General features: G+C 42.3%; 1 protein-coding gene across 1 annotated transcript; it reads right to left on the minus strand.

Annotated features, from left to right (window-relative positions):
- Positions 1-10,725: 10,725 nt before the first annotated feature.
- On the minus strand, positions 10,726-24,302 carry sap30l (sap30-like). The gene is made up of 4 exons (XM_084388057.1): positions 23,461-24,302; positions 22,452-22,574; positions 13,450-13,548; positions 10,726-11,332 (listed from the first exon to the last, which is right to left on the minus strand). The coding sequence occupies exons 1-4, from the start codon at positions 23,644-23,646 to the stop codon at positions 11,204-11,206; spliced, it is 537 nt and encodes a 178-aa protein (XP_084244183.1). The 5' UTR covers positions 23,647-24,302; the 3' UTR covers positions 10,726-11,203.
- Between the last annotated feature and the right edge of the window lie 3,006 nt (positions 24,303-27,308).

The raw sequence follows: 27,308 nt of genomic DNA on the forward strand, positions 1-27,308 counted from the left end.
GGAAGGGTTTCACTGGATTATCTAGTCTACAGGAGCATAAGAAAAAGCATTGCCCGAAGGTGTCTAAATGATCAAATGTTCATGTTCAGATGATCAATGACATGTAAATAATTTGATATTCAGACTAAGCAAAATATGGAATTTTCTTTAATAAAGTAATTTAATCTAAAGTTAGTACCGAAGTTTGATTGTTTTTGACAAGGGGAACCTTTTGAGAAGGTCAAAGTTGTTGTGCTTTGCTTTTGTGATTATAAACAAAAGGTAGAGGTATTTTATGAATACTATATACAAGTTACATACAATTACAAATATAGCTGTGAGCTTTAAGGCCTTTAAGTATACCTGTAAAAAGGTATAATGTTTTATTTAGAAAGTTTGTAATCACTTAGATTATAAATGGAAAAGACAATTTACAGCTAATACAGGCAGTTTACTAAGGAAATACATGTTTTTTTAAAGCTTTTTTCACCTTTGTAACAGTTAAAGCGCCATCTATGGCTTGACGTCCATAAATGTTTGTATACTGCTTTAGAATCATGTCGCAATTTTCATCTAGGAATGATAGGCTTTTGCATGCACTTGGCCACTTCTGTTTTCTAAATGACCCTGCTATAGCTATGCAAAGGACAAAGTACAACATGTTTTGATAATTATGGAACTAGAGAGTGCCGAGAATTGTGCCGCAGTGGTTTTATCGAGGTTGAGCAAAAAACCAAGGACTAGTTCGCTAAAGTTGTTTTTAAAATTATCTAAAATTTTTAACAAAAGATTTGATTGAAAGCGGCGGTCCTAGACGCAGAGTTGCTCAGAATGAGGAGTTCTACCATATGGTATGAATGTCGTGGACGCATGCGCAAAATCACGTTATGTACAATCCTTTACGCATGTGAAAAACATAAAGGTGCTAATCTAATTAGATGGCTAATTTTAGGCAAATTACTCACAGGCCTCTAGGGCCGTTTTGGCGGCCCTTATAGACCATGAATAAAAATTGTAACTTTTCTTTGGTAATTATTGACAATCGGTAATTCCCTCACATCAGTAGACCCTCTTCTCCACTAACTGCCTTAAGGAGGTTGAGGTGATAAATTTGACGTGCTCTGCTCCTATGCAACCGAACTACCTCATAATTGAGATCTCCAATTCGCTGTGTGACCTCAAAGGGTCCTTGCCACTTCGCAAGTAATTTAGAACTCGAAGTAGGAAGCAATACAAGGACTTTATCTCCCTTTGCAAATTCTCTCAGCCTGGTTCCCCTGTTGTATAGCCAGCTCTGTTTGTCCTGGGCCTGTAACAAATTCTCCATAGATTGCCGCCCCAAAGTGTGGAGTTTTGTTCTCAGGTCCAGCACATACTGAATTTCATTGCGACTCTCTGAAGGTCCATCCTGCCAAGTTTCTTTTAGGACGTCTAAGAGCCCTCAGGGCTGACGTCCATAAAGAAGCTTGGAGGGGGAAAACCCCACGGAGGATTGTGGGATCTCGCGCACAGCAAACAAGAGGAGTTGGACGTCGTTAGGCCTATTTTAGGGGGGCTGAAGCTACCCCAAAATGTTCCTAAAGCCCCCCTAAATGATAATAAGAACAACAATAACAATTCGATTTATCAATAACCGTATCCTCATTCATATTTAGACGTAACAAATTATATATATCCAGCTACAAAAAATAGCCGAAAAGTCGGAAGTTGGAAAGAGCTGCCAACTCTCACGCATTCACCGTGAGACACTCTTCACACGCTCTCACGCCACACATCCATTTTCTCACGCACAGAAAAATCGCGAAGCAAAGAGGACATAGAGACAACGATACAACTTTTAAAAATAGCAAAATATGGTTAGGAAAGCTGACGAACAGGCTGGAGAGGTTGACCATCGATAGAATGTACCTGTTCAAAAGCATTTTTAAAGACTCATCCTGAGATTGTTCCTCGCTCAGAGAGGATCAGCCTCTCCCCTGAAGAATTGCGCTCTGTTCCCCTGGTTCAACTCTTGGAGGTCCCGGTTCAGCAACTCCCAATTGCACAGTCGCCCCCTTTTCCTGCTTTTTCTTCCCACAAGAGATATCCGCACATAAATATCCCAGATATCCCTTGAGACTGTTTCAGTAAAAGTTCTGACCTATTTGTTTGCTTTGAATCGTCTAAAGGGGCTCCCTGCATCCAAATAGACAGTCAAGCAAGTGAAGAGTTTGAGGCCATTTCTCTTGCTTATGAGGTTTCTGGCCAGCCATCACCTTTTGCGGTCAGAGCTCATTCTACAAGGAGTATGGCGGCCTCCAAGGCCTTACGGTTGGATGTGTCCCTTGAAGATATTTGTGATGCGGTGGGTTGGTCTTCTCCGCTCACATTCATATGGTTCTACAATGCCCTAGGTTTACTGGTTCTCATATCTTGGTTGTGGTCTCAGTATTCACAAAGACAGGCACTTGTAAGTAGTGTTGTCAAAAGTACCGAATTCGGTATCAAGAAATAAAAAAAATGTGATACTTTGAATGTTGTTGAGCAGAATCGTACACAATTCTAATTGCCCATTCTGCTCACGCGCTCATCATATATGTCTGTGATTGGCTACAATGATCAGCACTTCAAAAACATGTTGTAAATATACATAAGTGACTCTCTTCACGGGAGCGTTTGAAAGCAGGCATCTATCGCCAAAGCGGTCAAACGCTCCTATGCGTTGATCATTGTAGCCGTGAATCCAGGATGGTACGAACCCTGTAGATAGGCTCTTCTTCGGCTAGGTTGGGAGGAGGAGGTACGTCGGCCACACCAGGATCTGTGGTAAGAGGAGTGACAGGTTCAGTGTGAGGTTTAAGGAGAGATACGTGGAAGGAAGGTGAGATACGGTAATGTGGTGGTAAGTTGAGTCGATAGGTGACCTCGTTGAACTGCCTCTGCACAGTGAATGGACCTATGTATCGAGGACTCAGCTTACAGCAAGGCAGGTGGAGGCGGATGTCCCGTGTCGATATCCAAACCTTCTGTCCAGGTTGGTATTGAAGGGTTGAGGTGCGACGACGGTCGGCTTGGATCTTGTGCCTCCGCACTGCCTGCTGGAGATGCACGTGAGCCGAGTCCCATACCCTCTCGCTCTGCTCGAACCAGTGGTTGACAGCTGGAACCTCCGAGGGCTCACCCGACCAGGGAAACAGAGGTGGTTGATATCCCAGGATGCACTGGAAAGGGGTGAGCCCTGTGGTGGATTGGCGGAGTGAATTCTGTCTGTATTCAGCCCAGGGAAGGAATTGGCTCCAGCTGTCCTGATTCTGGTGGCAATATGCCCTCAGGGATCTCCCGATCTCTTGGATCTTCCACTCAGTCTGGCCGTTAGTTTGTGGGTGATAACCGGAGGAAAGGCTTACGGACAATCCTAGGAGTTTAAAGAAAGCTTGCCATACACTGGATATACACTGGGGTCCACAGTCAGACACTATGTCTTCAGGGATGCCGAAGTTGCAAAACACGTTCTGAAAGAGAGCCTCTGCAGCTTCGAAGGCAGTGGGTAGTCCTGGAAGAGGTCTCAGCTTGCAGGCTTTGGAGAACCTGTCAAGAACGACGAAGATGCAGGTATGATTTCGTGATTTAGGTAGATCCGTCATGAATTCAATGCCAATGTGAGACCATGGTCGACATGGAATAGGGAGTGGAACGAGCTTGCCTTCAGGGAGATTCCTATGGGTGTTGGTAACGGCACAGACTGAGCAACCTTTGACGAATCGGGAGACATCCTGAGGCATGGAGGGCCACCAGTAGCGTTGACGTAGGACCGAGAGGGTATGCCTGCTACCTGGGTGTCCAGAGCCCGGAAAAGTGTGAGCTGAGTCCAGAGAGGAGGTGGTACGTAGAGGAGCCCTTCTGTACCTCTGTACCTCCTCGCGGAGCAGGATTGGTAAGGTTTTCTTGGGAGATTTGGTCAATGCTCCAAGTGATGGGACTGACAACAATGGCTGGAGGGAGAATAGGATCTGGATGGGTTTCTTCAGGAGATGGTTGATGAATACGAGCTAGAGCGTCAGCTTTACAGTTCTTGGTGCCAGGACGATAGGTGAGGATGAAATTGAAGCGGGTGAAGAATAGTACCCATCGAGCCTGGCGAGGATTGAGTCTTTTAGCCTCCCTGAGGTATTCTAAATTGCGGTGATCGGTGATGACTTCAAACTGATGATTTGCTCCCTCCAGCCAGTGTCTCCACTCTTCTAAGGCAAGCTTAATTGTGAGCAGTTCTCGGTTACCAATTTCGTAATTCTGCTCCGCCGGGGACAGCTTCTTAGAATAGAAGGCACATGGATGGAGTTTAAGAGGATCACCCTGCCGCTGGGATAGGACCGCTCCGACCCCAGTAGAAGAGGCATCAACCTCGACGATGAAGGGGAGATCTGGATTTGGATGAGCAGAGCAGCCGGGACCAGAGGAAGGGGATAGCTGAACTTGACAGTTTGTGAATTGAGATGGCGGTAGTCGATGCACGGCATCTAGCCTCCGTCCTACTTAGAAACAAAGAAGAAGCTTGAAGTGGCAGGGGATGTAGATGGTTGGATAAACTGTTGTTGCAGGGCTTCCTCAATGTACTCCTCCATGGCCTTCTGCTCCGGGATGGACAAAGGGTATCCTCTACCTTTGGGTAACGTGGCTCCAGGTAGCAGGTCGATAACACAGTCCCATGGCCAATGTGGTGGTAACTTGGTAGCCAGCTGCTTACAGAAGACATCCTGGAACGCCCGGTACTGTTCAGGAATCTCTACTTTATGGATGACTTCGGGACTCTTGATGGATGTGGAGTTGATGGAAAGGTTCTGACAGTCCCGAATTGATGAAGAGGATGATGAGTTCTTGGTGATTCTTTGAACAGTAAAAAGACAGGATTTGAAACAGTTCTCACTCCATTGGATTATCTCAACAGAGTCCCAGTCGATGAGTGGTTGATGTTGGATCATCCATGGGCATCCCAGGATGACTTCAGCAGTGGACTCTTACAGCACCATGAACGTTATCTCCTCGGAGTGTGGACATCCAATGCGGATCGTCAGAGTGGGGGAGAAGTGACGAATATGACCCTTGCCCAGCAGTTTTCCTGGAATGGTGTGTATACGAAGATCCTGAGAACATTGTTGCTTGGGTGCATTAAGTTTCTAAAGGAGATGGGTTGAGATGAAGTTCCCCGCTGAACCAGAGTTGATGAAGGCTTGCGCTGAGACACATATATCAGAGGTTAGGACATGAACAGTAGTGCATGACAATGTTTCAATCTTTGGTGGTAACTGGATTGTACTCACCGCCGGGCGTTGGGGTCATACGGGACAGTCATTGATGGCATAATTTTCTCCCCCACATTACAGACACAGATGATGTTGGATCCGGCGTTGACGCTCCGAATGGGTCAGGTGGTAAGCGTCGAGTTGCATGGGCTGTGGTGCTGGAAGAGCAACAGATGGTGCCGTGGGGGGAGGACATGCAGCAGAAGATTGAGATGCACAGGCGGTGAGGCGTTGTGATACACGGATGGTCTTTTGTATGAAGTGTTGGACGAAATTGGAAAGTGATGAAGTGACTTGGAATAAAGATTCCATAAAGATTGAGCCCATTGTAGAGCACGGCCAGACAGTAATGAAATCACAAACGCCACTCTGGCTGAATCGCTGGGGAACTGATGAGCTTGCATTTCGAAGTACAGTGAACATTGTAGGATGAAACCGCTGCAGTCCTCCGCCTCACCGGTGAATGTCGCTGGTCGGGCCATGGGACTGGCAGAGGCAGCTGGTGGTACAACGGGTGATCGAGGGCGAAGTGACTGGCGTGCGGTGTGCAAGACATCAGCGGGAATGGTGGATGGGTTATCCGGGTGTGATGGAAGTAATGAGAGTTGAACAGCATGTACCAGCTCAGTGAATGGATCGCTTGGTGGATCCATGGCTGATTCCGTGGGGTTCTGCATATGGTCTGGTCTTCTGTCAGGTTTAGAGAAGACTCAAACAGATGAGTAAATATAAACAATGTTTATTGAGAGCAGAAGCACGAAACCAGCAGATGTAATGGTGAGTAGGTCATGCAAACTTGAGATGAAGATAGAACTTAGCTGAATAGTAATATCAATGTCTTTGCAGGTGGAGTGGAAACAAGAGTGGAGAACAGATGATGAAGATAATCAACGGAGAAGGCAGATGGCAGATTGGCATGAAGATGAGTAGTGATGTTACATATGACACTGAAGCTTCGATGCGCGTATCACACAAGCGACACAATTTGTAGTGAAGCCCCATATCGAGGCGTGTATTGGTTTACTAGAGTCACGTGATCGATGACAAACGAAGTCTCACTTTCTGTCCAATCACGTGCGCGTTTCGCTTTGGGTGTCAGAAGGCTCGACCTTCAGATCGTATTTAACGAGTCATTGTTGCCTCAGTCTGGTTGATATTTACAATTATTGATATTGACATTTAATAACAGATGATCCTATCAGACAATGTCCTTATTCATTGTGTGTGTGTGTGTGTGTGTGTGTGTGTGTGTAGAGAGAGAGAGAGAGGGAGAGAGAGAGAGTAGGCCTCATAGACTGTAAAAAAATATGGACGTAGTGTCCGTGACGTCACCCGTAGGTTTCTTAAGACCGTTTTTGAAGCCTAAAGTGAGCGTGGCCGACCGTCGCCATCTTGGCAGCGCGCCACTCCCGGATTGATTTATTTTTACAGTCAGGCAATGAGCTGAGGTAACGTGACGGCTAACAAACAGCAGACAAACGGCTAATGATGACTAATGACCACAGCAGCGGGAATCCACCTGTCACTCAAAAGTGACAAAAAAGATTCACCCCCCCCCACAGTTGTCATGAAGGGCAAAATTAGCTGTATAGACCAAATCCACATACAGACACCAGGCTGTAAACGTTTTTTTCTGCTGTAAAATTTGGCATTTTAACATGGGGGAGATACAGATTTGACTCACTTTTGACACCAGCCTCAAGCGGCCAGTCAACGAATTGCAGTTTAACTCACTTCCGTGTTGGTTTCAAGAGAGACGGGAGGTTGCCGCTTGGTAGGCCTACATTAAATCTTATTGAATCATATAAGCTATTATATTTTGTCACACTTTAATGGGAAAATGAATTTATTTACAAACAAACATGTAAGGCTTTTATTTGTACACATAACATTGAAACAATGGAGTGTGTTGTGGTTGCTTCATCTGCCAGAGCTTCTAACACAGGCTTCTGGCTGCTTTATTTTAAATAAGCACCAGATGGCGCTGTTCTCGACACTCTCGAAGCTTTGAATCTTTTCCCGGAACAGTCAGGGGAAAGCCTCAGTGATTCATGAGGCTTCATTTCCCCATCCCTAAAGATGATTATCTCAGGTTGGTAGATCAGGTAAGTAACAGGTAGTGAGTCTTGTGCGTCCATGCAAAGACGAGATCAGACACTGAACAGAAGGTGAAGGGTTGTATATAAAGGGAGTGAATGATGAGGTGACGATGAGGCGCAGGTGTGGTGAATCAGTACTCCGGGGAGAGTGAACGAGTGGGCGGAGTGTGCAGATCTGGTGGATCCCTGACAGCAAGGACTTTTACTCTCTCTGCTTGTTTGCTGGAAATAAAGGCATGGATGAAACATAACTTTCTTAAATTAAATTGTTCTAAAAATGATATTTTGTTAATTGGCACTCCAATTAATGTTAACAAGTGTAAGAACTTTATTTTACCATGGACAAAAGCCTAATTTTCCCTCCTGTCCAGGTGCAGAATTTGGCTGTGATTTTTAATGTTAAAAAAGTATCTTCACAATATCGTCCACATTAGACCTTTTCTTTCTAGGCTTGATGCAAAAAGTCTTATTCATGCCTTTATTACATCGAGGCTTGATTACTGTCATTTACTTTTTTCAGGCCTACCAGCAAATTCTATTAAGAGGTTGCGATAATTACAAATTTTGAGCTGCTTGTGTCTTGACTTGTACTTCTTCACGCCAACAACCCTGTGCTTCTTCAACTGGCTTCCAGTTCACACATTGGTTCTTATTTTAACTTATAAAGCAGTACATGTACACCATCTACACCGTCCTGTTCTCTCCGCTCTGCTGGTTCTCTCTCAATCAGCCTCTCCGTAAACCTAAACCCATTGAAGGGGAAGGCTTGCAATGCTCCAGAATTGTTTCTTTTCCACAACAGTTATAGAATTCATTACCTGCTTCTATTAGGAATGCTCCTTTTGATTTTTCTAATGAAACTTCTCAAAACACATACAAGTTTTTCATTTGTAATTATTGTGATTATTGCTATTATATACTGCATTTTGTGACATGTCGTTGAGCTTTGAGTTTAAGTATGAAAAAGACATTACTGATAAAATGTATTATCATTATACATATTATTTCTATTATTACACCAGTAGGTGGCGACAAGTGACTGTTAAAAAAATATATTTTGTCATTGAATCATTAATTTAAGAGATTTGTTCAAAAACGGCTTGATCCAGTAATGAAACAACTGAAAGTTGTGTTGGACATCGGCTGCTGGTGGATGTAACCGATTAAAACAGACATGAAGTCGGACACTTTCTGCTTCCCGTAGTGACACTCACGTGGTGTTTGCATACTTACCACAGCTGAAGTGAAATACAGGGTTCCTACGCAGATTGGAAAAGTATGGAAAAAATAAAGCAGAGTATAGAAAAATATTTGCATTTCCAGACTATTGCCCCTATTTAGTTTTCTATAAATGATGTTTTATTAACAAGGTTCGGGAGGAGCACGTTCAGATAATTAACACAGGTGGAGAGCACTCAGCAATCAATGGTAAGAGGTGTATATATACTCAGCAGTCTCACCTCATTTCATTGACAGTTTTTGCAGCATCCCTCCATCACCCCTTCTCCACGCTTCTAGTCCTAAACACTTACATACGGGGGGAGTACTCTGGGTTCGGGCCGAACTCCGAGCTCGGAGCCCTCCCTCCGGACAGCACGCCAAATACGCATTAAACTTTACTCCTTCAAATTCTATGTAAGTGTGAACTCGTGAATAGACAGACAATGCACACTGAGCCACCTATTGCACCATCAGCCCATCTCACGGTGTGGTTTCTTGGCCACCATAGAGTATGTTAAACCAGACCTAAGGCCTTGAAATATAATGTACTTCCCTAATGAAAGCCAAATTTTGACCACTTTGTTTTTTTTAAGTACCAGTCTTTTTGGGCAGTGCACACAGCCATATATGCCATTTCAGGTGATGTTTTCTCACGAAACACACATGATCGTTGTCGTGGTGGATTCGGCCAATCGTGGAACAGCTGTGTCGTCATCTGGAGAAGGTGTGCATCTATGGGTGCTTCTCAATTGTTCACCCCCTGTAGGATTCGAGGGAAGGCTGCAAGGAAAAGAAGCGAGGACGGAGGAATCGAAGGAAAGCTTATCTATACATTGGAATACTTGATCACTCGAGCGTCATTCCACAGTGTCATAAACTGCGCTCAAACAATCTGCCCTTATGTTGTTAAAAGTTTGATTTTTTAAGAAATTCATAATAAATAATAATAAAGCAAGATGTCTCGTTGAAATATGTGAGGTGTGGTTTGTATAAACTGCAGTGGTAAAGTATAAATAAAAATTGTGACAGATGTGATGGGGGAGGAGAATTTATACGTGCATAACGTTTAGTGGATATAACTCTTTCGTTTCATCTATTCACTCATAACTCCTCGGGAAGCCTCCTCGCTCCTCATGGTGCAATTAGAGAATTGAGATGTCCTTCAAGATGGCTGAGCTCAATCGGTTTCCGGGTCATAGGAGGGAGGAGAGAGGAGACGAGGAGGGATATTGAGAAGCACCCTGACTGAATCAGCCTATCGTCTCTCTCCTCCCCATCACAAGAGGACACACCCCCTACTGCTGATTGGCTCTCTCTCCCATCACGAGGACACACCCCCTACTGCTGATTGGCTCTCTCCCATCACGAGAGGACACACCCCCTACTGCTGATTGGCTCTCTCCCCCATCACGAGAGGACACACCCCCTACTGCTGATTGGCTCTCTCTCCCATCACGAGGACACACCCCCTACTGCTGATTGGCTCTCTCTCCCATCACGAGAGGACACACCCCCTACTGCTGATTGGCTCTCTCCCCCATCACGAGAGGACACACCCCCTACTGCTGATTGGCTCTCTCCCCCATCACGAGAGGACACACCCCCTACTGCTGATTGGCTCTCTCCCCCATCACAAGAGGACACGCCCCCTACTGCTGATTGGCTTTAAGTGTGTTGTGTTGTTTGGTCTGGTCCGATCCGATCCACCATTTCTCGGAAATCGCTCACTGCAGGTTTAATTAGTCAGGTGAAACAAGGCGTTCATTTGACGTTTTTGTTCTTGCGTGTCACTGACTTATGAACAACTCATTTATGTTCATATCTTTATTTGAAATGAGAATCACTCATATATTCCCCAATGATTTGACTTACAACTTACCTCTGGACGTGGGACATGCTACATAGTGCTGTCAAATCGACAAATCACATCTAACATAAAAGTTGGAGACACACACACACACACACACACACACACACACACACACACACACACACACACACACACACACACACACAATAAGATATTCACATTATATAAACAAACATTTATGTTAGATATGATTAATCCATTTGACAGCACTAATACACACACACAATCATGTAAGATGCCACAGGTGGAATGCATTTAAAAATAATAAACGAAAATATTAGTAGTGCCACAAGAACTGTATTTACTCTGATTATTTCAAACAAAGGAAGAAAACTGACGTTACAATCTACAAAAAAATGCAATATAGAGCAGATATACAGCAGTCATATAAAAGCAGAGACATGGAGCTGAAAGCAAAAGAACAGAAACAGAAAACCCCTACACGGCAGTATGAAGGAAACCGGCTCTTCTGGGAGTTTTGGCATTAGCAGTCATTCAGTGTCTCATGGTTTCATTCAGGTCCTCTCTGTGATGTTCGTCACTCAAACAGCGGTGGTTATATTGTTGTTTGGCACAGAAGTTGAAGCAGTTACCCTTCATCATCATCATCATCATCCGCACTGATTTGCAGTGACTCCCATGTGTCACCTGATGTTGGACATATGTACAGAAACACAACGTCTGCACAGAAAGCATTCAAACAGAGATTTAAAGCCAGCTAACATGAGTCGAGACACGCGTGTGTATCTGAGATCTTATTCCACTTGTTTGCTCCCTTCTGACTTCTGGTCCAGCCGGCTTTTACTGCTCTTCACCATATAAATAAAGTATGTGAGCGTTTCCTTCTCGTTGACTGGAATATTCCGGAAGTGACGGCTCACAGTCTGGAGAAGAAACAAAAAAGCACATTACCAACACAAGCACTGAGTGAATTCTGCTGGCACTGCTGAATGCTGGATTCTCATTGGCTGAGTTCCTGTTGCCAAGGAAATCATATACAATACTTCACTGAAATTGCATTATTATGCTCACTTCACTAGTTATGAACTGTTTTGATAAAGCTGTGGATGAGACGTGTGTGGATATAAATGCACTGCCGTTCAAAAGTTTTGGATCGGTAAGATTCGTAATGCTTTTGAAAGCTCACTAAGGCTGCATTTATGTTATTAAAAATACAAAACAATTAAATGCTATTCTTTGGAACTTTCTATTCATTAAAAAAATCCTGAAAAAAAAAAAAAAATTGAACAACTTGTTTTCAACACTGATAATAATCATAAATGTTTCTTGATCATCAAATCATCATATTATACTGATTTCTGAAGGATCATGTGACACTGAAGACTGGAGTAATGATGCTGAACATTCAGCTTTGATCACAGGACCACAGCATTATTGTGCTGTGATGAATTACACTTTCCGATCCAAAACTTTTGAACAGCAGTGTATATACAGTTGCAACCAGGTTTACTGGCAAAACGTACAGACTTTCAGCTGCAATGAACAAACCAGACAAAAGTAATTGAAATCGCTCAACACAGCAAATGTTTCAAGTGGTTTCCCCAAATTTAACTGAAACTGCAACTTTTAATGACTTCTGCAGTTTCCAGCACAAATCTGCTAAACAGGTGTTCTCTCACTAATTAAGGGCTTCATTAGCTGCACCAGGTGTGCTTGAGCTAGAACACATGAAATATCGGAATCTGAGTCAAAAGAACGGTCCAAAATGTTAAGAGAAGATATCATCGCCCTTCACAAACAAGGAACAGGATATAAAAAGATAGGGAAGGAACTAAACGTTCCCAGAGACACCGTTGGAAGCATAGTTTGCAAGTTCAGAGTTAAAGGAACAGTGGACGGGGCAGAAAAAGGAATAGATCAAGATTTCTGAGAAGGCAGGTTCAGGAAAACTCCCAGAAAACCCTTGAGTGACTGCAGAAGACCTGCAGCAAGACTTGCTGGCCACAGGCACTGGGGTTTCAGCTGCACAGTGAGGCGAGTGCTAAACACATGCCAGAACTCCAGGAATACACCACTCCTGAGCCAAACGCACAAGAAAAGTCGGCTCCAATTCGCTCAAAGTCATAAATAAGCCACAGAAGTTTTGGGATTCTGTTCTGTGGAGCGATGAAACAGAACTGGATCTTTTCGTCCCTCTGGATCAGCGGTGTGTTCAAGAAGAATGAAGCATCAGCTGTGAAGAGCTCTGTCTACAGTTCAGCGTGTGGAGCTCGTGATGCTCTGCGGCTGATGTATATCCTCCGGCTCTGGAATCCTGCAGCGTGAGGAAGGAGAGATGGAGTCACTGAAGTATCAGGAGATCCTAGGAGAGAACGTCATGCTGTCTGCGAGGAAGCTTCCAACAGGACAATGATCCCAAGCATTCCTCACATTCCCCCAAGGCCTGTTTGCAGAAGTCGTCCTGGGAGATACAGTGGCATCACAGTCTCCTGACTCGACCCCCATAGAACATCTCTGGTGGAGGAATATCCCTGAACTGGAGGCCGTTGCTCATGAGGAACTGCTCAGATCCCTCAGACACAGAAGCTGAGTCTGCTTATACATCTCGTTTACAGCAAACATGTGTTCTACTCAGTGCTAAAGATGCTTGCCATGAAGGGGGTGAATAATTTTGAGACTGTAGAAGTTATTAAAAGTTGCATTTTCAGTTGGATTTGGGAAACCACTTTGCTGTGTTGAGCTGTCTCAATCACTTTTGTTTGATTTGTTCATTGCAAACAGCCGAAAGTCTGTAAATGTTGCAATAAACCTGATCTGCAATGGGGGTTGAACAATTTTGATTGCAACTGCATATGGTAATACAGTATATCACGAACATGTATGGTGTTGCTATCGTGAGCATTTCAAAATACAGCGAATAATGCCAACACCTGAGTTTTGCTAACTTAATTCAATAAATTAAGCTTCAGCAATTATTATGATATGAAAATTAGATTTGTGTTAGTTTTTGAGATTGATAATATTGAGTTTTCGGCAGTACCTCTGCTAGCTGGGCTTTGTTGAGTCCAGGTCGGGTCTGGATTTTGTAGTGCCTCTTGTAGCGTCTCAGTGTGTTGACCTGCAGCTGGAACAGATCCACCTGACCCAGAACACACACATCAGTACAGTTACACACACACACCATCACTGCAGCAATCCCAGCAGCCTCTGCTGCATCAGGGCTCGCCCACGCTTCCCGTGCCGTTGATTACAGAAATATTCTTCCCATAGGGATTTTAATAAAGTCTTTGTTATAAGCCATGAACCAAACTAGTGCTGGGTAAAAAATATAGATTTCTCAATTTTAATCGATTCTCATTTTTACAAACCGATATCGATTCTTAAATACCAAAAATCGATTAGTCATCCTGTGTTCAGTTGATGAATGAATGGAACATTGTAGCGCATCCCATCCAATCAATCGCAATAATCTTTGTGCTTTGTTATTATTGATATGAAACAAAGTCTCAGATTTCAAATTACGTCCATTTTCTTACGAAATTCAAAAACATAAACAGCGTTTTGTCGCTGTGGCGTGAGATCGCTCTGGCTCAGCTCTAGAGAAGCACATGATCTTCTCTTCCACCTTAATAACACCAGTTACAGCGCGAGATAAACATGAAAGAGCATCTGAAAGTGTGTTAAAAGGTAGAATACAACTTATCGAAGTCCGTATCATGTGACATGGAGTCGCTCAATCAGTGTTTCAACCGTGGAAAGACGTCAGTAAAACAGCTTGTAAACGATGTCGTGTAACGTCACATTTACCTCAGAAAAACCATATCCAGTGGCCATAAACTCGTTAGTGAGCGAGAACAATTAACTCTAGAGAGGAGCATTCTGCTAAATATATGCACCATATTACATATTCAATATCATTTTTAATGTTCTTCAATATTTAATGCATGTCTGAATAAATCTAGCAAGTTTTTATGACAGCCACCATTTAAATGTTTACATTTCATATAACTTTATTATCATAAATAAATAAAAGTGTAATTTAAAGGAACACTTCGACTTTTTGGGACTTTAGCTTATTCACCGTATCCCCCAGAGTTAGATAAGTCCATACATGCCTTTTTCATCTGCGTGCGTGCTGCAAGTCTTTTTTACGCACCCACCGCTAGCCTAGCTTAGCACAAAGACTGGATGTAAATGGCTACAGATAGCATACTGCTCCCAATAAGTGACAAAATAACGGCAACATTTTCCTACTTACATGTTGTGATTTGTATAGTTACTAGGGCTGAACGATACATAGAATTTTCATCGTCATCGTGATATGAACTCGCGCGATGAACACATCGCAAAAGACAGCCTGACACGATGAATAACGCCTGGTTCAGATTACAAGATTTTTGTGTCTGTTACGATCAGTCATCGCGTGCCGCCACACAAACATTCACTCGCAGACACACACACGCGCTCACACACACACACTCGCGCTCATTCACTCACTCACTCGCGTGCACACACACACACTCACTGTCCCTCGCTCACTCACTCGCGCACACACACTCACTGTTGCTCGCACTCACTCACTCGCGCACACTCACTCTCGCTCACATTAGGGCTGGGCGATATGGCTGAAAACTGTATCACGATATAAGTGTTTAATATCGGTCGATATCGATAATTATTGATATTTTTGGACATATTTAAAATAAGGACCAGTCCAGGAGACAAATATATTACATTTAAAGATTTTTTATTTTAAACTTAACCTACCTCTGATTATAATCCCATCAGTTATAAAGGCAGAAATGTCAATACGACCACGGAAAACACTCACTCAAATAATTAGTCTAAAATCACAATGAACTGTATAAATTATACATTGATACTTATTAAAGCTACTATTAAAGTTATCAGTCAAGAGCAGTGAGTCATTTTCTCTTTGCATTTTGTTGTTTTATTAACATTAAAGGGATAGCTCTGTTTACTGTTTGGATAGCCACATTCTTCAAAATATTAATATTAGAAAATATAAGAAGGAAATTAATACAGGTTTGGAACAACATTAGAGTGCGTAAATAATGAGAGAATTTTTATTTTTGGGTGAACTATCCCTTTAAGGACAAGCGGCAGCGTGTTTACTATTACTATACTGTCTCTTTAAGAGCTGCGCGCGACGCGTCTAATATACACGCATTTGACAAGCAGATTTTCTCTCAATTTTCTCAAGTAGTTTGCTTTCACTTTAGACACATCCGACTAGTTTATGTAAACCTTGTGTGTATATAACAGTATTAGCACAATAAGACTCGAAATATAACTTAGTCCAGTATCCAGGCGCTGGTAGACAGGCTTTTAGTGCATGTGAGCTTCACATGTACGCGCTGAGAAACGCACACGTTACAACAGCTCATCAGCACGCGAATAACAGAGAAACTGACGATGGTCTTGCATAATTTGCAGACGACATTGGTCTGACTACGGTCAGACTTGAAGTCAGGCGAGCTGACTTTTCCTGTTTTATCAACAATCACTGTATCACTACATGCCGGTTTCTGTTACTGAAGAATCCAACACGAGACATATTGCGCAACCATACTGACTGGCTGTTAGCGTGTCACCCCCTATGGTCACCCCCAACGTTGCTAGGTTACCAGAGAGTTGAGTGCCTTTGTTCATGCAACCAATTTTGCTTCGCAACCTCTGGTTTCTTCCGACGAAGAAAAAAAAAATTATCGAACGTTTTATCGAACGCATTTTTTATTGATATTGATTACGTGTCTATCGCGATACATATCGTTATCGTTTTATCGCCCAGCCCTAGCTCACATACTCAACCCGTCGTGGAGGACCGTTAAAAAATTAAACATGCTAGTCTTTCTGTCATGAAGCATCGCAGACGCGACGTAGGTTGTCGCCCACTATGACACTATACGAGATGAAACGATCGAATCTTGTGTCCCGACGCCCGTTGTTGTTTACGAATCCCCACGACACCCTACGTCTAACGGATTGTGCCAAAATCGCGCTAAAATCGTGTAATCTGAACCAGGCAGGTAATAAACGTTTGACCTTTCACGCAAAGAACCTATTAAAGCACTAAGACGGGAACAGTATAGCTAACATTCACATTTGAATATTTATCGTAAGTCATATCGTCATCGCAATATTAAACAATGTTATCGCACATCGCAGCTTTTCCTCATATCGTGCAGCCCTAATAGTCACAGTGTGTACAAATAACACGGTCATATGAGACACAGCCATTTTTTAAACGTTTAAATACTGGGAACTATTTTCTCAGAAGGCGAAGCACTGCTACTTGGGCGGAGTGATTAGCGCAGCACCCGAGAAGCGCCGTGGTGAGGAGCAGAGAGTTCGCTCAGAGTTGGAGTAATAGAGTCAGCAATTACTAGATAGTAAATGCAAAGTTTACAATCATGGGTGTTCGCTGTATTGTAAAGAGCTGCGACAATAAACAGGGGAGATGAGGTAATACCATGATGTTTCACAGAATTCCAACCAAAAACGCTGACCTGATGAATCAATGGCTACTTGCTCTGGATATAGATCCAAACACACCTGTAGACATCATCAAGGTCTATCGCGTTTGCTCAGAACATTTCACTGAGGACGACTCATTTGAAAAAATGGAATTAGCCACACGGACCATGAAACGTGTGCTGAAGGATACGGCCATCCCATCGATAGTGAAGACAGGACAAAGTGGATCACCTGCGGCTGCGGTAAGTGTCCCGTTATGTTTTTAGATGACTAGCCTACTGTTACAGTGCCATTAGCTAGATGTAATGTAACCTTAGTGACACTATTACATAGTCACTACTATTACAGTTGTTCCCGGGCTCCATGTATCCCCTGTAATGGTAGTTTTGTGTTGTCACAAACGTGCTCTATCGCCCCAGTAACAAATAAGCGGCGCTAAAGGTAACTTTCAGGACTGAAGCCTTCAACTTATAATGAATTGGAGGGGGTATGGGCAGTTTTCATTTTTGAGAAACAGTGACCTTGTTTGTGAAATAGTAGGCTACTCCTGTTCTGATTCTCCCCTCGACCTCAGTCTGTTCGGCATTGTCTATCAGCTTCCACAGTTTGTAACTCCTCGTCTGTGTATTCTGGCTCAAAACGATATGGTTCTGGATCTTGGTTTGATACCAAATAAAAATCCTCTGACAATTCCTCAAAGTCAGCCATGATCACGAATCACGTTCGCAACTAGCTAGTTAGTCACGTTGGTTTTGTTGACGGAACGGCGCTTCTCGGGTGCTGCGCTCATCACTCCGCCCAAGTAGCAGTGCTTCGCCTTCTGAGAAAATAGTTCCCAGTATTTATACGGTTAAAAAATGGCTGTGTCTCATATGACCGTGTTATTTGTACACACTGTGACTATACAAAACACAACATTTAATAGGAAAATGTTGGCGTTATTTTGTCACTTATTGGGAGCAGTATGCTAGCTGTAGCCATTTACATCCAGTCTTTGTGCTAAGCTAGGCTAGCGTGTCAGACAGACTTACAGCACGCACAGAGATGAAAAAGGTATGGACTAGGGATGCACCGATGTGAAAATTGTGGCCGACACCGATAACCGATATTAATATTGCTGTTATGGCCGATACCGATATTTACCGATGTCGATATCTCTGTATAGAAAACAAATTTTAATGATTATCAAATAAAGAGCTATTTTCCAAAACACTTTTTTTTTTACTTTAGAAATTACTGATATTGGGCACCTTTACCTGTATGCAAAATATGTCACACATACGACACACATGCATTATATTGCATTGCATATAATGTGTGCTGGTCAACTAGTCTAAAATTAAGAAACCCTTAAAAAAAAAAAAAAAAAAAAAAACCAGGAACAGTGTGTACAATTAAGATAGTTTACAGCATTTGTTAAGAGATTTGTAATTTGCCATGTTTTGTACATCCAGGGGGGCGTTTTCCCCCACTCTACCCTACCTGATATCCAAAACAATCCATATTGAATCGAATCGGAATCGAAATCGAATCAAATTGTGAAATTTGTGTCAATACCCAGCCCTAAACCAACCCAACCAGCTAAACCGTGAATCACAACATTACAAACCTCGATTAGAAGCAAATCTCTATTTGAAAATTGGACGAAAAGACTTTTCACTAGCGATTTTGCTGTAAACAATTATCAGAAGATGAAATCATGTGGGCTGACAGGGTCAACAGAGCCGTAGTCCACTGAATTAACCCCTCGTAGCTCACAGTAGATCAGTACAAATGATTCCCCCGATAGAGGAAACAAAAGGGATTTTCAGTACGCATCACAGCACCGACAAACGCCGGTTCAACATGTCGAGTCGGGACAGAACCCGACGAACTGTGTGAATCAGCCTTAATGTGACTGTATTTTAAGCCTTCGTAAAAATATAAAGCATAACTGGATTTGTAAATAAATGTTAGTTTCTAGACTATCGGCCTGCGTCTTACTGAAAGATTACTGCAAGCGTCTATGCGTTCAGCAATAACAAGATCAAATTGAACTTTTCAGTAGTTAATTATATGGCTTATGACCCAGCGTACATCTGTGGAGAGGAAACCATTTCAACTGACCAGTATTTGCTCAAAACAACGAATCAATGCCAGTGATGTCTATGAGGTGGCGCATCAGCTTCAGCGTTACCATAAAAGTAGAGCTCAAAGTTAAAATGAAATATTTCAATAATTAACACCTTGTTTCACTACATCTACCTTTGAATCAATCCGTATTTTTTAACATTTTCATTGAATGAACGGTTTAATAACTCACTCAAAGACAGTCCCCTGCCGCCACCTAGTGGTGTCTAGGGTTGCAAAATTCTGGGAATTTTCAAAGATGGAAACTTTCCATGGGAATTAATGGGAATTTAAGGGAATTAACAGGAATTTATGGGAATAAACGGGAATAAACTGGGAATTTTCAAAGTTGAAGGTTGGCTCTTATAGGGAATTTAAATATAGTTGAGGAAAATATATTTTAGCATAATCTTGACTAAAACAAACAGATGCCATTCAAATACACTTGAATATCCATGCCATTCCTCAATCACATGCACATAGCACACTGCTTACTGCATGGCTATGGAGACCACACCCCCTACTGGCACTGTGCACTACTGAGACCACACCCCCTACTGGCACTGTGCATGCCCTCCATCACATGTACAGAAGCCCAAAGCACAAGACTATTGAAGGCACACATTTGAGCCTGTGGACTAAACAAAGTGAAGTAAGTTTTGATAATATTATGGGGAAATATATTTATTAAATGTTTAAATTGCAAATATCACATACAAATGTATTCATCTAGTAGATAGCAAGCTGATAAGTTAGATGCTAAATAAGCTAGCATAACTTTATTTACCACATAAGTAGGGCTGGGCAGTATGACGGCATTACCGCGGAAGAAAATGTCAACCGTTACAGATTTTTTTATTCCGTGTATACCGCGACATGTAAATAAGTAGGCGTGGTTAACTCACGTGCAGCGTGCGTGAGACTGAGACACTGATATTTGTCAAAGAAACATGAAGAAAGACCAAGAGGATCCACAAAAGGAATTACGTTTTCAAAATTAACGTGATATTTTCAGGGGGGAAGGTGCAGAAGACAACTAGAGCAGTGCAGCACACTGAACGTTTAGAGAGACGCACATGCTCGCAACGGGGCTTACTTGACAACAAGTTCATATATCAATATTCTAACAAATAGAAATAACCTTAAATAATGTATCTATCCGTCTCTTATGTGTACAGTTACTTTCAGAGTGGACGCGCAAGCAGTTGCCGTGGTAATGAATATTTCCCAAATTCCCCAGCTTAACTTCCCATGGAAATTTATCGGAAACTTTCCGGAAATTTTCCGCCCCTTTGCAACCCTAGTGGTGTAACAGCGTAACTGCACTGAGTGACAGGCTGCCAAGAACACGCAGAGACGAACAATGCCGATACTGGTGACATCAGCAGAAAGCCTCTCGTAAAGTGAGATTCGAGGATCGGAACTGTTACACATATAGAGAAATATCCTAATGAGCTCATTGTCAGGTTTATGTTCTGTTATGTGGACCCTTATTTTGGCATCCTCTTCTGTTTCCTCCACTTCGTTTTAACACCGTTTAGTTTCGGTTTCATTACTGAACATGTACTCGTGTTCGTGCCTGCTGACCACAGCGTGCGTAACACTTATTTATATAGCAATAAATACATGCGATAATCCAACATATCGAGCCACTCAAAACCACCCCTAGACTCCCCTTGTCATGACTGTCTATTTACTGACTAACCCACGGTTGTGTGGAGGGTCAAATGACTTTAGAAAGATGACAGAATCATTATTATATTTTTACACAGAGATTGGTTTATTAGTGAAATCTGTTGACTTTATCAATCTGTGTTTCATTATATGCCAACGGTGACAGTTCAGAAACGGGGAAAAGCACTTCTTGTGTTATATTCCCCAAGTTTGCTTGCCTGTAACTCAAGTAGTAATACAGTTATCTTAATATCCTTTTAGATTGTGGTTTTTAACAAACATTTCTTTTAGTGTCTTCATGTTAAAGGCCCTCGATGGAGATCTTAATGCGGATCCATGAGTAAATTGTACACATTTTCATTGGCTAAAAACCAAATGTGAGTCACTCTGCATACTTTAAAGACTTGTTCTGTTTAAAGAATAAAGTGTTTAAAGAATAAACGTTTAAAATGTATCTTGTTTCCCTCTATCAAAACAATTCTACACAACACACCTCTCCGAGTGCCACAAACACATGGAAATGGTCGAGTTCACCCACATTAACTTGACCTCAAGTGTATTTATAAGAATCTATACTTGAATTAGTTTGAGGGGAATTTGAAAGAAAGGATTTAGTTCGTTTTAAAAGCTTCTGAAATATCATAACTACATGTTACCGCATTGACATCCCTATATGAAGCATATAGGGCCTTTAAAATTAACATCCCAAAATAAATATCCAAGTTTCATTTCTATAGTATTGTCCCTTGAGTACTAAAATGTTTGCTAAAATGTGAGGGGTGTACTTGTGTTTGTGAGATATTGTATATTTACAACATGTTTTTGAAGCACTGATCATTGTAGCCAATCAGAGACATATTTGATGAGCATGTGAACACAACGGCCAATCAGAGGTGTTTGAGGTAGATTTTTTCAATTTCAGTATCGACTCGGTACCGAAGTTGGTACTTTTGCCCAACACTAAAGTGACCCACGTTTGGTTTTTGACCACTGAAAATATGTATATAATTGACCAATTTACACACGGACCTGCATTAAGATCTCCACATCTCTGGGACTGAACCATATAGGACCTTTAAAATGAAGAAGCCAAAAGTAAAAGTTTGTTAAGAACCAGAATCTAAAAGGATTTTAAGATATGTTTAATACTTCTTGAGTTACAGGCAAACTTGGGGAATATTACACAAGAAGTGCTTTTCCCCCGTTTCTGAACTGTCACCGTTGGCAATGCAACAAAGATTGATAAAGTCAACAGATTTCACTAATAAACCTACCAATCTCTGTGTAAAAATCTACATTTTGAGCCGGGAACCTCTGGTTGAGTTGAGACGAATGACCCGTTTGCAATGTGTGGCATATGACCTCTGACCGTCCCAACACAACTACCCTGCTCTGCTTGAATGTTGATTATTCTCCTCATATTCTCCATTGTTGCGGCTCCTCTCTTCCCAGTCTGTCAGTAACACTCTGTTTACTTCCTGTCTCTATGAAGCCCCTCCTTCTAAAAAAGCACACTGTGCTCTGATTGGTCGGCTGGATCAGTGTGTTGTGATTGGTCGAGCGCTTCGAGTGTGTTTGGGAAATGTCCCGCCCCTTACCATAACCGCCAGTTTAACACACTACTAACTAACTCAACCAGGCCCCGCCCCTTTATTCTGCACATAAATTATTATAATGAGGAATATTGTGACGTGTTCGTTCCCGGAAGAAACTCGAGACTACAGTGGAGGCGTTTCAGAAACACTGACTCTGATACATTACCTCGGGGACTTCGACATCATGGTCAGGTGACTCTCCGCCGTCATCGCTGGTCTTCCTCTTGCGTTTGTTGCGAACGCTCTGGATGAAGTTCTTGTGGAAGTCACAGATGTACAAATGCCGAACCTACACGGAAAACAAGGTTTAGGTTTCTTTAATAAGCAGGAAACTGGACTCAAGCTCATATTACCAATGAAAGGACATTTAACACACACTATGGAAGTGTGTGACTGGCTACATGTTTTCATGGCTGTCAGTGTTTGCATTTACAGACTGAAGACGCACTTAAGAAAACTATTTTATATTTACAAGAGCATCATGAAGACGTGGATGATGGAGGACAGGAGACGTCAAACACTGACAGGACTAAACCATCAGGAAGATGAGGTCAGGTTCAGTGTTTAGCACCCATATTACCCAGGTATCAACACTGGAGTAACAACACTGGTGTGAGTACTGAAAGAATCGATACTCACATTAACAAGTGTCTTTTACCAGTGATTTTACTTAATAAGAAACGTAATGCACTATATTGGACAAAAAAACGATGTTAGCGAATAATAGAGTAGTAGAACTACAACATATTTAAACCGAATGTTAAAAGTTAATTCAGTACCCAATGTTAACACGGGTCAGCGGCACCTTATGCAAATCAACCATGGTTTTACCACAGTGACCGCAGCTCAACTATAGTATTAGTAGATTTCCATGGTTACCACTATAATAAACACATTGTGACCATGTGTAAACGAAAATATACTCAAATAAGTTGCAATTAAGAAGTACTGAATGTTAAAATGTTTTTTAAATATAATTTTAAGTGGCTATCATTACCCATTTTACTCTTTAAGTAATTTAATTAATACATAAAATAATTTTAAAGTTCAGTTTAGAGGTAACGGAATTGCTAGAGGACACTGGCCTTTGAAGGTAACGGTATCAAATCGAAAACAACATAGGAGTTTATTATATGAGTGTTATAGTATAGCGAGCAGTGAGGGACGCGGCTTACGCTCTTGTCGATGTCCAGCTTGAGCTTCCTCTGCGAGATGCTCTTCTGGATGCGCTTGCTGAAGGACGCGTTGCCCGCCGGACGCCCGCACCGCTCCCCGTCCTCGATCAGACAGCAGCTCTGCCCGAAGAACGGCGGCGCGGGCGGCCCGTCGTGGCTGTCCTCCTCCGTGCTGAACCCGTTCATACCGGGCAGAGGCGGCGAGCAGCGACGCGACGTCAACGCAGCTTAACGAGCTCGACGCGCTGCGAACCAACGAACCAACGGACGGAGAATCTCAGCAACACTGCGGACCCGGGCCGCTAAAGATCCCGCGGCTTCGCTGGATCACCGGACTCGGTCCCGCGAGCAGAACCGAACGTGTGTGCGCGGAAACTGCGGATCTGACACGCGCCGAACTACCGAGCAACAGTCGAGCTCATCTCAACAATGTACGCCGTACAATGAAACATGTCCTGAGAGAAACCGGAAGCTGTGGCTTTGAACGCCCATTGGTTGTTTTCCGACAAAGGCGGGCCGCCGAGCACGTGTCTTTGGTTCCGATTGGCTAGCGCGCCTGTCGATCAAACTGAACTTCCTGATCGCTGCCATTGATGTCATGAAATAACGCCTCACTGGTGCACTTCAAATGACTCAAACACACACACACACGACTCTTTCATGGAACTTCAGTAACTAAAACCGAATGTCTTAGTATGAAAAAAACCCCGACGAATATTGTAATATAGATAAAATCTCGACGCGTTATGTTGTTTGAAGTGTCCTAAAAAGTGCTATTGTCATTGAGATTGAACGCTTGTACGTCGATAAAAAAGCAAAATAAATGGGTTACCGACTTTTAAAGGGGAGGAAATTGTGTTTCCCATCTTTGGTGATTGACATCAGAGGGCCTGCGGAAGAAAGACACTCAAGAGTGCTTTACTCAGGGTCAAAGCAGTGCAAGTTATTGGAAATTATGTTAATCTCTTTTCATGTGTAATATGTTTACTACAGTCCTGTGATGCAGGGTCATAATTTCATCAAAATGGGTCAAAATGTATATCATCCTTAAAATTCCAAACAAAGAAGTTTGTTGAAGTGTGTGTATTGTGGCCTTCATCTATTCAAAGTAAGATTACAAGTGTTGGTACTTAAAATTAGAAAAAAAAACATTACTACAAATGAAAATAAATAACACAACTGAATAGACGACTCCAGTAATAATAACGTATGATGTGCCATCAGAACCATTTTAATGCATCAGTATAAAAATACCAGCATTCCCAAGATTTCCCACCAAACCATCAGATTCAACAAACAAAAGCTGCTCTTCAAACAACTCAGTTCAAAAGTACAGCATTAGATTTCTGTCCAATAATTTTTGCATGTGCTTTTTGACACAGTGGTCCACCAGAAACAACAACAGCAGAGCAATCACTCATTTCAGGAAACCCTTTCAAGTCTACAGAAGTTACAAAAATCTCATTCATACTGGAAAATAGGCTCTGAAAGTGCAGGACAGAGCAACTTTAGAGGAACATTTAAAAGTGCTTGAGAGATAATCTGCAAAAATATTCAATGGTAAAAACAGGTCAAATGCTTCTACAAGAGAGTCTGGGAGTGAAGGCACATGGACTGGGTTCAAGTTTATCTGTGTGCGTCAGGAACCGAACGCTGGGACATGAGCAGATCCCGTCTTTGGGCTGGAAGCGCTGGTCGAGAACCGTCAGGATCGTGGAGAACCAGTGGAGAACCAGTGGAGAAACATCACAAAGCCTGGAGGTTTATAGTTGGGTCATTCCACACGGTTGATCAACTGCAGTGCTGTTACTGTACTGAATCACATGAACAGGACTGAATATCTCAGATTTTCCCTCACAGAAACACATGTACAGTCAAACACACATTTATTCAGACACCTTCAACATCTCTCACATTATCAGTTTATTCGCTATAGTTTAGAAAATGGTAAATATGAGCAGAACTCAGTTGATATTTGACTGGTTTTGTCCGTCCTTCTGTTAGACTGTCTCACACATGAATTATGTTGAATATCTGTCAGCTGTTAAATTTAACTACACAATTAGATAATACCAGTTTAGCTCAACCAATCACCAAGCAATGCTAGTCTCTGTATGAAGAGTGTTTGGGTATAATATGTCACAGTTTACTGTATTCTGCTCTCCTCACTGACAGAAATGAACTATAGTGTCCTGATCACACTAATTAAAAAAATATCAAAAGTTATATCAGGTGTGTGAATATCTTTAGTTTGACTGTACATGACATCATTCTAGTGAACAGGGTCGATACACCTTCAAGTTTTTCTAATAAAATATTATGTCCACTAAAACAAAAACAAAAAAATGTGTATATACACACAAACAGAAGATGGATAATTAACCACACATTTCTGTGGAATGACCCGGATAAACGGCCAGATTAATAAGCATTCGATGTTTACAGGGAACATTAATGACTGCATCTCCTGAGGGATTACAGCAGTGTTTGCAAGGCGGCGCGCTCGTGTCCGGCGCTGAGAGTGTGTGTCGTGTCCGGCGCTGAGAGTGTGTGTCGTGTCCGGCGCTGGGAGTGTGTGTCGTGTCCGGCGCTCAGAGTGTGTGTCGTGTCCGGCGCTGAGAGTGTGTGTCGTGTCCGGCGCTGAGAGTGTGTGTCGTGTCCGGCGCTGGGAGTGTGTGTCGTGTCCGGCGCTGGGAGTGTGTGTCGTGTCCGGCGCTGAGAGTGTGTGTCGTGTCCGGCGCTGGGAGTGTGTGTCGTGTCCGGCGCTGGGAGTGTGTGTCGTGTCCGGCGCTGGGAGTGTGTGTGAATCAACAATCCTCAGATTAAACAGATGCAAGAACAGAATGGACATATGAACCGATATATTATATATTAGCCGATAAATATAGATTTTCGGGAACACTTTACAGTAAGGTTCATTAGTTAACACTGATTAATGTATAAACTAACAATGAGCACTACATTTGTTACAGTATTTATTCATCTTTGTTAATAATTTTTTGATGAATGAATAATTATTGGTTTGACAGTATATTTTTCTTTCTCTTTTCCTCTAAAAGGTCCAGTTTCTCCTCCTCCACCGCTGTAATCGTCTTGTTCTCCAGAGAGAAAGGCCGGTTAACTCTGGCAATATTTAGATCTCCTCTAATGCTGTTGTTCTGTGTTCATTGGTTTTGATCATTAATTTTTTCATATCTTTATTAATTATTTATGTAATATGCTGTATAACTCAGGTATGCTGCAAAAATCTCACTGTACAAATCAAAATATTGTGTATCGTTGAACTATGTATGTGTTGGTTAATGCAAAAACTAAAACTTTAAGAAGACGCTGGGAAAGAACATCGTTTACAACTGATAGACTTCATTGTAAAACTACATCAGACTCTTGAGTTGCATCCAGAAAAGAAAAATTAATGATAATAAACTCTTGTAATACACGCATGATGTCACGTCACGAATCAAAACCGACGGGGGAAATAATCCCTCATTTAAAGGCTTTAATATATCGACCTAATCTTCTAATCTGACGATAACGGTCACAGTAAAAATGAAGAGTTATGGGCCGATACCGATGACAGTGACATCATCGCTGTCGGTGTGAGATTTCCAACCTTTCCTTAAAAACACGAAGCACATCTGAGCTTTTGGGCCCTAATTTACCGATCTAAGCTCATGGTCTACAGCGCACGTGCACTCAGTGTCCGAGTCCACTTATGCTAGTTTAACGATGGGAAAAATGGTCGGTGCTCCCGGCGCTGGTCTAGAGGGTTGTCTCTGTTCTCTTAATGAGTAACGGGTGTGTGTTGGGCATAACGTGCAATAAACCAATCAGAGTCTCATCTCACA

The sequence above is a fragment of the Rutilus rutilus genome, assembly GCF_951802725.1.
Source record: "Rutilus rutilus genome assembly, chromosome: 18".
Lineage (NCBI taxonomy): Eukaryota > Metazoa > Chordata > Actinopteri > Cypriniformes > Leuciscidae > Rutilus > Rutilus rutilus.